Source organism: Eleutherodactylus coqui, chromosome 7, assembly GCF_035609145.1.
Source record: "Eleutherodactylus coqui strain aEleCoq1 chromosome 7, aEleCoq1.hap1, whole genome shotgun sequence".
In the NCBI taxonomy this organism is placed as follows: Eukaryota; Metazoa; Chordata; class Amphibia; order Anura; family Eleutherodactylidae; genus Eleutherodactylus; species Eleutherodactylus coqui.
Genome location: NC_089843.1, coordinates 202,855,339 through 202,868,578, shown reverse-complemented (window position 1 = coordinate 202,868,578; position 13,240 = coordinate 202,855,339). Strand labels below are relative to the sequence as shown.

Sequence of the window (13,240 nt, the reverse complement as noted above, 5' to 3'; positions counted from 1 at the left end):
CTCCCCAACGTAAATCAGCCCACACGGGCACACAATGATGTAGATTACATGCGTTAAACGACACGAAAAAGAACCCTTAATACGATATCTTCGTCCCGTTCTGGGATGTGTGAACACATCTCCTTTAATCATATTCCCACATGAGGCGCAGCCCATACAGGGGAAACACCCCCGACTACGGGCATTCTGAACATCAGATGTATTGTGAGAAATAACTCTGTTAGTACAGACTACTTTGTCTCGTATGTTAGGTCCTCTTCGGTATGACATGAGGGGAGGCGCCTGGAACTCCTGAATAGTAGGATGACTAATCCTCAGGAGATGCCAGTGTCTTCTCAGAATGTTTTTATGATAGATGGACTTACCATGGAGAAGGTAGTGACAAAAGGCATACGGCAACAACCCCTCTTAGATTCCTTAATGGATAATAAATCCCCTCTCGATTTATCTCTTACTCTATCTTTATATTCCTGTACCAGCTCGCAAGGGTATCCCCGATTCAGAAATCTGGCCGCCATCTCCTCAAGTCTGGTTTCAAAAAATTCATCGTTTGTGATTCTCCTTACACGGAGCATTTGGCTCCATGGAAGGGACCTTATAGTGCCTGGAGGATAGAAACTGGAATATTGTAAGACATTGTTTTTGTCTGTCCGTTTTCGGTAGATGTCAGTAATTAGTGTATTATTCTGCCTCAATACTTTGACATCTAGAAATTGTATCTCCTCACGTGAATGTGTCATGGTAAATTTAAGTGAGGACAACAGTGCATTTAGTTCGGCATGAAAAGATTTCAAATCGTCCTCCAAGCCCCTCCAAATAAAGAATATGTCATCAATATACCTCCACCAAGCCTGGACAAAGGTCCAGGCTGAGGAGTTATAGATGAACAATTCTTCCACATGGGCGAGAAACAGGTTGGTATAATTGGGGGCCATATTAGACTCCATGGCCGTCCCCCGTTGCTGCCTATAGAGACTGCCGTCATATGCAAAAACGTTTTTACAAAGCACGTCTTCCAACAGGCTTAACGTGAAATTTAATTGGTTATTAGTTAATTGGTACTTAGTAAGATGCCATTTTACTGCTTCCAAGCCATGTTGGTGATCTATGATAGTGTATAGGGAGACCACATCGAACGAGCCCAGAATGCAATCGCCACTGATTTCGACATCCTGAATGTTATGTAAAAATGACGTAGTATCACGGATATATGACTTGCTGTTCTCCACAAATGGTTTCAAAACCTTGTCCAGAAACATGGATACGTTGGAGAACAGTAAGCCCCGGCCAGAGATGATAGGACAACCTGGTGGGTCATTTAGACATTTGTGCACTTTTGGCAGGGTATATAAGATGGGTAGGATTGGATATTTTGGGCACAGAAAATTAGCTAATTTTCTATCAATGACTCCATTTAGGACCGCTTCATCAACATCCAATTTTAACTGCATGTGATATTGATGGGTGGGGTTGGTGGTGAGTGACTCATAAACTTAATGTTTGTAGTGCTTTATTCTCTTCCCTTGTTAGATTATACACTCTATTGCTTCTATTGCCTTTCTTCAGTTTTACAATATCGTTATGGACCAACTTGCCAAAGGTACTGACGGCTGCATCCTTGGATGGTGGGTTAAATGTGCTCTTAGGTCGTAAACTCAACCCTTTTGAAGAAAAACAACCATCCAACTCGGAGCCGCCAGTCTCCCGTCCGCGGGTATTACTAGAATCTGAAAAGAAGCATTTCAAGTTAAGCAGACGGAGAAAACGTTTACAGTCTAATTCGATATTAAACCAGTCAGGTTTGTTATTCGGGCAAAAGGTTAAACCTTTAGATAGCAGTTCTATCTCAGTAGTAGTAAGAGTCTTAGATGAAATGTTGATTACAAGGGATTTGTCAGAAACAGCGTCTGATGTAATCTCACCTCCTATTTCCGTATGCGAGAGTTCGAGCCTGTTGGGATTCTTCTGCTCCTCTCTTCTGTTGCGGCGATGCTTGCGCCCCCCACGTCTCCTCGATGGTTTCTTGTGCGTGGGTAACCACGGCCTCTCGCAGATGGATGTGTCTCTAAAAAAAACCTGTCCTCTCTCCTACTCCCGCAGCAGCCGGCTGCGATTCACCTGGACCAGAAACTCGACCTATGCCCACACCCTCACTTGGGACTCTGCGTCCTCGACTGCGACCGCGTCCACGTCCTCTGCCCCTACCCCTACCCCTCAGCATGCTGGATTAAGAATCGAGCTGAGACAGAGCGGTGTAAAAATGTTTGTGAATTATTGCCACGCAGTTGCTGGCTGCCAGCGGTAATATAACACTAAATGAAGCCAGAGATAAATTATAAGGAAGGATGCAAGCAGTACTAGCTGTGCACTATGCAGTTGACATTCACCTCCAGTCCCACAGGCCACGCAGTTATGCGCACTGGGTTACTAGCAGACGTACAAAAGGATCCCTTTTTTAAAATTTTTATTTTCCAATGCAATGCAGGCAATGGAGCGTGTATTGGACTCTCCCTCTATGGCTGTCTGGCACCGTACACTGCGCCGGCAGCTGACTGGTAACACAGAGCGGAGAAAAATATTAGTGCTTTTTAAACGTGCACATGGATGCAGAGAGCGCTTACGTAACGCTAACTGCCCCCAGCAAAAAATGACACGGAAGCGTGAACTGAGACCTGAGGTACTACAACTCTCAGCAACCACGGAGTTAAATGCACAGTTAGACAGGATTCTACACTACCACTGTCCCTGCCTCACCAATACTTCCCCTATACTACTTAGTACAGACTGCAGCCTGAGAACGCTATAGCTGTAATGGGGCTGCACGCTCGATATAGCAAAAAAAAAAAATGGCTAAACTGCTCCCAGCACCCACAACAGTAGTGCACTAGGTGAGCTGTGGCCCTAAGAAGGACCGTTGGGGTTCTTGTAGACGCTAACACTCTCCCTAAACCAGCAACAGCAGCAGCAGCACTGTCCCTCATCTATCTTTGTGTGTGTGTCTGTGGCGAGCCACGGGCGGGGCAGATTTAAATACTCGGGGGTCACTTGATCTCACCAGCCACTCACTGCAGGGGGGAGGGATAGGGCTGGAACATCACAGGAGGAAGTTGTAATGCCTTCTCTGTCTTTCTATTGGCCAGAAAAGCGCGCAAATTTCTCAGGGAAGGAAATGTAATGGAGTCGAGTGTCGCGTGGTGCTCGCTTCGAGTAACGAGCATCTCGAACACCCTAATACTCGAACGAGCATCAAGCTGGGACGAGTGTGCTCGCTCATCTCTATTAAAGACCCATCATTTCAAAAATGCCCTTCCTTTATACAATTACATGGCAAATTGAAATAGGATAATGGCCCAATATCAATTTTTGAAAACAGAATTGTATTTGTACCCAATAATAAGTCTTCCACAACAATGTTTTGTGTTACCAAGTCTTTTTATAATCCAACATAAAATGTAATCAACACAAAATGCCTTTATTGGCCATATATTTAATAACGAAACCAAATTTGTTTAGTTCTAGTGCAAAATTTACCAGAAAACCAAAATGAAAGTAAAAGCCCATGTCCATCACTTTTCCTGACGGCTCATTGCTTGTTGCTAGAGGCTTGGATGGGCCTCGGGAATGACCACTTTTCCGTGGCCGAGACCATGGCCTTCTATTAGGAGGGCTGCCCTGCCCCAACACCTCCTGGGACTAGCCTTCTCAGGATTATTATCTCCTTCTGCCTCAACCATACATTCCTTGAGTGGCACTCGGGGTGGTGGAGACTGCAGAGATGCCTGAACAGCATCTCTTGGTTCTGGGCCGCCTTCTAAATTGCCCACAATATTGGGGCCAGCAAATGCAGATTCTGCCTTATGCACGGCAGAGTCCCTGCCTTGCCCTGGCTGCCTGCTTTTACAGGGCTCTTGGGGTAAGCCTGGCAGGGGCACAATCTCTCAAGGGCCCGGAACCAGGGAGGGCCAGGGGGTTGACACAGGAGGTGCAGGGAGAGCAGAGTCCTCTGTTGGAGGTGCTGCCTCAGTGGGTGACTCTTTAGAGAGGAGTGTGTGTGTATCACTCTCCTCACTCAAAGAGCCAGGACCCTGACCTACAGGCCACGGAGAGGCATATTCTGAGGGACTGGAAACAAAGGGTGGTGGTGTATACGCATCCTCCTCTGACTCCTCTGCATATAGGTCAGGAGAAAAATCAGTCCTTTGATCCATTGCATCACGGAGCCAGCGTTCATAGACCCACCTCTGGTGGTGCCTTCCCCTGCCATTGAGGCACCACAGGTCCAGCATCCAGAACACTTCATGTGCTGGTTCCGGCTGCAAGTTTGCCTCAAGGACGGCCTCAAGGGACCTTCTCACTGTCCCCTGCAGCATTGGGGGGACCTGTCGACAGTGAGGGGGTAGCCCCCGGCAGAAACGGTCAGCCCCATCCTCATCCGTCTGCATTCCCAGGTACTGCAACACTTCCATCTCTACCTGAATTCTGGATGGAGGAGGATTGGGCGGACCTGCCGGGGGAGCCTAAGGGGGAACCCTGGATCCACAATGCAAGGAACCCCGCTGAGGTGGCTTGTCCAACACAGGGCTCTGCTCTTCCCGTCCAGCATCCTGTGATCCAGCATTTCCTGCCTGCAGTGTTGTTGCTCTTGCTCGTGCTCTGGTTCTTGATCCTCCTCCTCCTCCGGAGGCTGTTCCAACAGCTTCCCAAGAATAATGGATCGTCTGGTTAAAGAGATTGTAAATGTCAAACATTCGTTTCCAACCGACATTCTGTGCTAAACAATAAAACAATATGCAGTATGAAGGGAGGGCAAGGATCATTGTACATGGATAATTATAATGTTAGAACTGTAGTTTTTTTAATTGTCTATCTATCTATCTATCTATCTATCTATCTATCTATCTATCTATCTATCTATCTATCTATCTATCTATCTATCTATCTCCCTATGTGCTTATGGCAGTTTTGCAATTGGTTAGTCATACATAATGATTAGAGATGAGCGAGCACCAAAATGCTCGGGTGCTCGTTACTCGAGACGAACTTTTCGCGATGCTCGAGGGTTCGTTTCGAATAACGAACCCCATTGAAGTCAATAGGCGACCCGAGCATTTTTGTATATCACCGATGCTCGCTAAGGTTTTCATTTGTGAAAATCTGGGCAATTCAAGAAAGTGGTGGGAGCGACACAGAAATGGATAGGGCAGGCGAGAGGCTACATATTGGGCTGCATCTCAAGTTCACAGGTCAAACTATTAAGCCACAATAGCGGCAAGAGTGCCCCCCCCCCCCTCCCAACAACTTTTACTTCTGAAAAGCCCTCATTAGCAATGGATACCTTAGCTAAGCACCACACTACCTCCAACAAAGCACAATCACTGCCTGCATGACACTCCGCTGCCACTTCTCCTGGGTTACATGCTGCCCAACCCCCCCGCACGACCCAATGTCCACAGTGCACACCAAATTGTCCCTGCGCAGCCTTCAGCTGCCCTCATGCCACGCCACACTCATGTCTATTTATAAGTGCGTCTGCCATGAGAAGGAACCGCAGGCACACACTGCAGAGGGTTGGCACGGCTAGGCAGCGACCCTCTTTAAAAGGGGCGGGGCGATAGCCCACAATGCTGTACAGAAGCAATGAGAAATCCAATCCTGTGCCACCTCCATCTGGAGCTGCACACGTGGGCATAGCAATGGGGAACCTATGTGCCACACACTATTCATTCTGTCAAGGTGTCTGCACGCCCCAGTCAGACCGCGTTTTTTTATAAATAGTCACAGGCAGGTACAACTCCGCAATGGGAATTCCGTGTGCACCCACGGCATGGGTGGCTCCCTGGAACCCACCGGCTGTACATAAATGTATCCCATTGCATTGCCCAACACAGCTGAGGTAGTAATGTCGTGCTTAATGCAGGTGGGCTTCGGCCCACACTGCATGCCCCAGTCAGACTGGGGTTCTTTAGAAGTGGAAACAGATGCATTTACAACTCCCTGTGGACCGACAGTATGGGTGGGTGCCAGGAAGCCACCGGTGTTACATAAAAATATTGCATTGCCCAACACAGCTGAGGTAGTAATGTCGTGCTTAATGCAGGTGGGCTTCGGCCCACACTGCATGCCCCAGTCAGACTGGGGTTCTTTAGAAGTGGAAACAGATGCATTTACAACTCCCTGTGCACCCACAGCATGAGTGGCTCCCTGGAACCCACCGGCGGTACATAAAAATATCCCATTGCATTGCCCAACACAGCTGAGGTAGTAATGTCGTGCTTAATGCAGGTGGGCTTCGGCCCACACTGCATGCCCCAGTCAGACTGGGGTTCTTTAGAAGTGGAAACAGATGCATTTACAACTCCCTGTGCACCCACAGCATGGGTGGCTCCATGGAACCCACCGGCGGTACATAAAAATATCCCATTTCATTGCCCAACACAGCTGAGGTAGTAATGTCGTGCTTAATGCAGGTGGGCCTCGGCCCACACTGCATGCCCCAGTCAGACTGGGGTTCTTTAGAAGTGGAAACAGATGCATTTATAATTCCCTGTGGACCCACAGCATGGGTGGCTCCCTGGAACCCACCGTCGGTACATAAAAATATCCCATTGCATTGCCCAGCACAGCTGAGGTAGTAATGTCGTGCTTAATGCAGGTGGGCTTCAGCCCACACTGCATGCCCCAGTCAGACTGGGGTTCTTTAGAAGTGAAAACAGATGCATTTATAATTCCCTGTGGACCCACAGCATGGGTGGCTCCCTGGAACCCACCGGCGGTACATAAAAATATCCCATTGCATTGCCCAACACAGCTGAGGTAGTAATGTCGTGCTTAATACAGGTGGGCTTCGGCTCACACTGCATGCCCCAGTCAGACTGGGGTTCTTTAGAAGTGGAAACAGATGCATTTATAATTCCCTGTGGACCCACTGCCTGGGTGGGTGCCAGGAAGCAACCGGCGGTACATAAATATATCCCATTGCATTGCCCAACACAGCTGAGGTAGTAATGTCGTGCTTAATGCAGGTGGGCTTCGGCCCACACTGCATGCCCCAGTCTGACTGGGGTTCTTTAGATGTGGTTTCAGATGCATTTATAATTCTCTGTGGACCCACAGCATGGGTGGGTGCCAGGAAGCCACCGGCGGTACATAAATATATCCCATTGCATTGCCCAACACAGCGGATGTAACGTCAGCTGTAATGCAGGTGGGCTAAAAATTCATTTGATTACACTGTAGACGAGGGCCCACAAAAATTGCTGTATCAACAGTACTAATGTACATCCAAAAAATTGGCCATGGCCAACCAAGAGGGCAGGTGAAACCCATTAATCGCTTTGGTTAATGTGGCTTAAGTGGTAAGTAGGCCTGGAGGCAGCCCAGTTTAACGAAAAATTGGTTCAAGTTAAAGTTTCAACGCTTTTAAGAGCATTGAAACGTATAAAAATTGTTTAGAAAAATTATATGAGTGAGCCTTGTGGCCCTAAGAAAAATTGCCCGTTCGGCGTGATTACGTGAGTTTTCAGGAGGAGGAGGAGGAGGAATATTATACACAGATTGATGAAGCAGAAATGTCCCTGTTTTGGATGGTGAGAGAGAACGATGCTTCTATCCGCGGGTATTGCTTAGGTATCGCTGCTGTCCGCTGGTGGAGAAGAGAAGTCTGGGGAAATCCAGGCTTTGTTCATCTTGATGAGTGTAAGCCTGTCGGCACTGTCGGTTGACAGGTGGGTACGCTTATCCGTGATGATTCCCCCAGCCACACTAAACACACTCTCTGACAAGACGCTAGCCACAGGACAAGCAAGCACCTCCAGGGCATACAGCGCGAGTTCAGGCCACGTGTCCAGCTTCGACACCCAGTAGTTGTAGGTGGCAGAGGCGTCACGGAGGACGGTCGTGCGATCGGCTACGTACTCCCTCACCATCCTTTTACAGTGCTCCCGCCGACTCAGCTTTGACTGGGGAGCGGTGACACAGTCTTGCTGGGGAGCCATAAAGCTGGCAAAGGCCTTGGAGAATGTTCCCCTGCCTGCGCTGTACATGCTGCCTGATCTCTGCGCCTCCCCTGCTACCTGGCCCTCGGAACTGCGCCTTCTACCACTAGCGCTGTCGGATGGGAAGTTTACCATCAGTTTGTCCACCAGCGCCCTGTGGTATAGCATCATTCTCGAACCCCTTTCCTCTTCGGGAATAAGAGTGCAAAGGCTCTCCTTATACCGTGGATCGAGCAGTGTGTACACCCAGTAATCCGTAGTGGCCAGAATGCGTGTAACGCGAGGGTCACGAGAAAGGCATCCTAACATGAAGTCAGCCATGTGTGCCAGGGTACCTGTACGCAACACATGGCTGTCTTCACTAGGAAGATCACTTTCAGGATCCTCCTCCTCTTCCTCCTCCTCAGGCCATACACGCTGAAAGGATGACAGGCAAGCAGCATGGGCACCGTCAGCAGTGGGCCAAGCTGTCTCTTCCCCCTCCTCCTCATCCTCCTCATGCTCCTCCTCCTCCTCCTGAACGCGCTGAGATATAGACAGGAGGGTGCTCTGACTATCCAGCGACATACTGTCTTCCCCCGGCTCTGTTTCCGAGCGCAAAGCATCTGCCTTTATGCTTTGCAGGGAACTTCTCAAGATGCATAGCAGAGGAATGGTGACGCTAATGATTGCAGCATCGCCGCTCACCACCTGGGTAGACTCCTCAAATTTTCAAAGGACCTGGCAGATGGCTGCCAACCAGGCCCACTCTTCTGTAAATAATTGAGGAGGCTGACTCCCACTGCGCCGCGCAAGTTGGAGTTGGTATTTCACTATAGCTCTACGCTGCTCATAGAGTCTGGCCAACATGTGGAGCGTAGAGTTCCACTGTGTGGGCACGTCACACAGCAGTCGGTGCACTGGCAGATTAAACCGATGTTGCAGGGTCCGCAGGGTGGCAGCGTGCGTGTGTGATTTGCGGAAATGTGCGCAGATCCGGCGCACCTTTCCGAGCAGGTATGACAAGTGGGGGTAGCTTTTCAGAAAGCGCTGGACCACCAAATTAAACACATGGGCCAAGCATGGCACGTGCGTGAGGCTGCCGAGCTGCAGAGCCGCCACTAGGTTACGGCCGTTGTCACACACGACCATGCCCGGTTGGAGGCTCAGCGGCGCAAGCCAGCGGTCGGTCTGCTCTGTCGGACCCTGCAGCAGTTCGTGGGCCGTGTGCCTCTTCCCTCCTAAGCTGAGTAGTTTCAGCACGGCCTGCTGACGCTTGCCCACCGCTGTGCTGCCACGCCGCGTGACACCGACTGCTGGCGACGTGCTGCTGACACATCTTGATTGCGAGACAGAGGTTGCGTAGGAGGAGGAGGGTGGTTTAGTGGAGGAAGCATACACCCCCGCAGATACCACCACCGAGCTGGGGCACGCAATTCGGGGGGTGGGTAGGACGTGAGCGGTCCCAGGCTCTGACTCTGTCCCAGCCTCCACTAAATTTACCCAATGTGCCGTCAGGGAGATATAGTGGCCCTGCCCGTCTGTGCTTGTCCACGTGTCTGTTGTTAAGTGGACCTTGGCAGTTACCGCGTTGGTGAGGGCGCGTACAATGTTGCGGGAGACGTGGTCGTGCAGGCCTGGGACGGCACATCGGGAAAAGTAGTGGCGACTGGGAACCGAGTAGCGCGGGGCCGCCGCCGCCATCATGCTTTTGAAAGCCTCCGTTTCCACAAGCCTATACGGCAGCATCTCTAGGCTGATCAATTTGGCAATGTGCACGTTTAACGCTTGAGCGTGCGGGTGCGTGGGGTCGTACTTGCGCTTGCGCTCAAACTGTGGCGCTAGCGACGTCTGGACGCTACGCTGAGAGACATTGCTGGATGGGGCCGAGGACAGCGGAGGTGAGGGTGTGGGTGCAGGCCAGGAGACGGTAGTGCCTGTGTCCTCAGAGGGGGGTTGGATCTCAGTGGCAGGTTGGGGCACAGGGGGAGAGGCAGTGGTGGAAACCGGAGGCGGTGAACGGGCATCGTCCCACCTTGTGGGGTGCTTGGCCATCATATGCCTGCGCATGCTGTTGGTGGTGCCTCCCCAGCTGATCTTGGCGCGACAAAGGTTGCACACCACTGTTCGTCGGTCGTCAGGCATCTCTGTGAAAAACTGCCACACCGTAGAGCACCTTGACCTGTGCAGGGTGGCATGGCGCGAGGGGGCGCTTTGGGAAACAGTTGGTGGATTATTCGGTCTGGCCCTGCCTCTACTCCTGGCCACCGCACTGGCTCGGCCTGTGCCCACACCCTGACTTGGGCCTCCGCGTCCTCGCCCGCGTCCACGTCCTATAGGCCTACCCCTACCCCTCAGCATGGTGTATTACCAGTGATTTGATTTCCCAGGCAGGAAATAAATTGGCGCAAGCCTGCTGTTAAACGTAGCTGGCTGCGTATGATTTGTTTACTATCTCCACCCACCACACACGTACACAGAACGCTGAGGACTGACAGAGGCAGGGCACATAGAATGTTTCCCTTTTTTTAAAAAGAAAAGGCCCACTGACTATATTCAATCAGATAAGATATGTGTTGCACAGAAATGCAGTTATATGAAGTGCAGCACAGCGGAGACTTTTCCCAGGCAGGAAATAAATTGGCGCAAGCCTGCAGGACAAATAGAATGTTTCCCTTTTTGGGAAACGGAGGGCCCACTGACTATATTCAATCAGATAAGATATGTGTTGCACAGAAATGCAGTTATATGAAGTGCAGCACAGCGGAGACTTTTCCCAGGCAGGAAATAAATTGGCGCAAGCCTGCAGGACAAATTGAATGTTTCCCTTTTTGGGAAACGGAGGGCCCACTGACTATATTCAATCAGATAAGATATGTGTTGCACAGAAATGCAGTTATATGAAGTGCAGCACAGCGGAGACTTTTCCCAGGCAGGAAATAAATTGGCACAAGCCTGCAGGACAAATTGAATGTTTCCCTTTTTGGGAAACGAAGGGCCCACTGACTATATTCAATCAGATAAGATATGTGTTGCACAGAAATGCAGTTATATGAAGTGCAGCACAGCGGAGACTTTTCCCAGGCAGGAAATAAATTGGCGCAAGCCTGCAGGACAAATTGAATGTTTCCCTTTTTGGAAAACGGAGGGCCCACTGACTATATTCAATCAGATAAGATATGTGTTGCACAGAAATGCAGTTATATGAAGTGCAGCACAGCGGTTACTTTTCCCAGGCAGCAAATAAATTGGCACAAGCCTGCAGGACAAATTGAATGTTTCCCTTTTTGGGAAACGGAGGGCCCACTGACTATATTCAATCAGATAAGATATGTCTTCTGGCCCTGCCTACACAATTCTCTCCCTGTAGTATTACTGCAAGGCGCAATGCTCTGCAGACAGCCGATTTTGAAAAGAAAAAAAATGCAACACTGCTGACAGCAGCCTGCACAGTACTGCACACGGATAGATGTGGCCCTAAGAAGGACCGTTGGGGTTCTTGAAGCCTACACTCACTCCTAACACTCTCCCTGCCTAACCACCACTTCTGTCCCTGTACTATTAATGCAAGGCGCAATGCTCTGCAGACTGCCGATTTTGAAAAAAAAAAAATTTGTGCAACACTGCTAACAGCACCCTCCACAGTACTGCACACGGATAGATGTGGCCCTGAGAAGGACCGTTGGGGTTCTTGAAACCTACACTAACTCCTAACACTCTCCCTACAGCAGCTCCAACACGATACCACTGTCCCTCAGCTAACTCACAAGACATCTGAGGCGAGCCGCGGGAGGGGCCGACTTTTATACTCGGGTGACATCTGATCGCCCCAGCCACTCACAGCAGGGGGGTGGTATAGGGCTTGAACGTCACAGGGGGAAGTTGTAATGCCTTCCCTGTCTTTCAATTGGCCAGAAAAGTGCGCTAACGTCTCAGAGAGGAAACTGAAAGTAACCGGAACGAGTTACGAGAGTAACGAGCATCCCGAACACCCTAATATTCGCACGAATATCAAGCTCGGACGAGTACGTTCGCTCATCTCTAATAAACATAAATAACATTTTATATATTATGAAATATTCCTACAGATGCTGAGAGCTGTATTGAATGCCAAAGTGATGAATGGCCAAATGAGAAGAGAGACGAATGCCTACCCAAAGTCCTGGAATTCATCTCCTACCAGAATGATACAATGGCTTCTATATTTTCCGGTGTCTCAGTCTTTGGATGTCTTGTGACCGGCTTCATATTGAGAATATTTATTTCCCACCGGGACACTCCTATTGTTAAAGCTAATAACCGGAACCTGAGTTATCTCCTCCTGGTCTCCATCATTCTCAGCTTCCTCTCCATCTTCTTGTTTCTTGGTTGTCCCACTGACATAACTTGTAGATTCCGGGAAACCAGTTTTGGGATTTTTTTCTCAGTAGCTGTCTCTTCACTTCTCGCCAAGACTGTTATGGTCTGTGTAGCTTTTAAGTCTACAAAGCCTGGAAGCCCCTGGAGAAAATGGCTGAATGTGAAGCTGCCCTATACCATAGTGCTGTTGTGTTCATCTATACAAGTTGTCATCTGTGTTATCTGGTTGTCTATTTCTCCTCCATTCCAGGACTTTGACACTCAGTCTTATCCTGGAAAGATCATCATTCAGTGTCATGAAGGCTCAGATGTTTGCTTCTACTCCATGTTGGGTTATATGGGGCTCCTGGCAGCGGTGAGCTTTGTTCTGGCTTTCATGGTGAGGACATTACCGGACAGTTTTAATGAAGCCAAGTACATCACCTTCAGCATGCTGCTGTTCTGCAGTGTCTGGATCTCCATGATCCCAGCTTATCTTAGCACCAGAGGGAAGTACATGGTAGTGGTGGAGATATTTGCAGTGATGATGTCCAGCATTGGACTTTTAGGTTGTGTGTTTTTCCCAAAATGTTTTATTATCATGTTTAAATATGAAATGAATAGAAAAACTGATTTGCTGGTAAAAAGGAAGTAATCTTGAAAAAATATGACCCCCTGATAATAAAGATTAGTACAGCTTGAACATATCTTGTCAAAGTGCCTACTTCTGGTAAAGTGACAGGTAACCCACCAACTTATCATATCTCCTCAACCCACCTCCTTCTTGTAGAAATGTAAGTAGCCATACCTGTTACGTGTGCTGCTGGGATCTGTAGTTATAAGCTTCCTAGCAGCACAGCCCTTACAGGGTTAATTGATTGACCTGGCTGGTGTGGTACTTCCTGCTAGCCAATCCCCTGGGCCTGTGC

General features: G+C 49.3%; 1 protein-coding gene across 1 annotated transcript in view; it reads left to right on the top strand.

The window, feature by feature from the left end:
- The window catches only part of LOC136573582 (vomeronasal type-2 receptor 26-like), a 53,175-nt gene extending 40,209 nt beyond the window's left edge, over positions 1-12,966 (top strand). The window contains exon 4 of the mRNA XM_066574853.1: positions 12,062-12,966. Within this exon, the coding sequence (XP_066430950.1) occupies positions 12,062-12,966 (905 nt within the window). The remainder of the gene's footprint in view (positions 1-12,061) is intronic.
- The last annotated feature ends 274 nt before the right edge of the window (positions 12,967-13,240 follow it).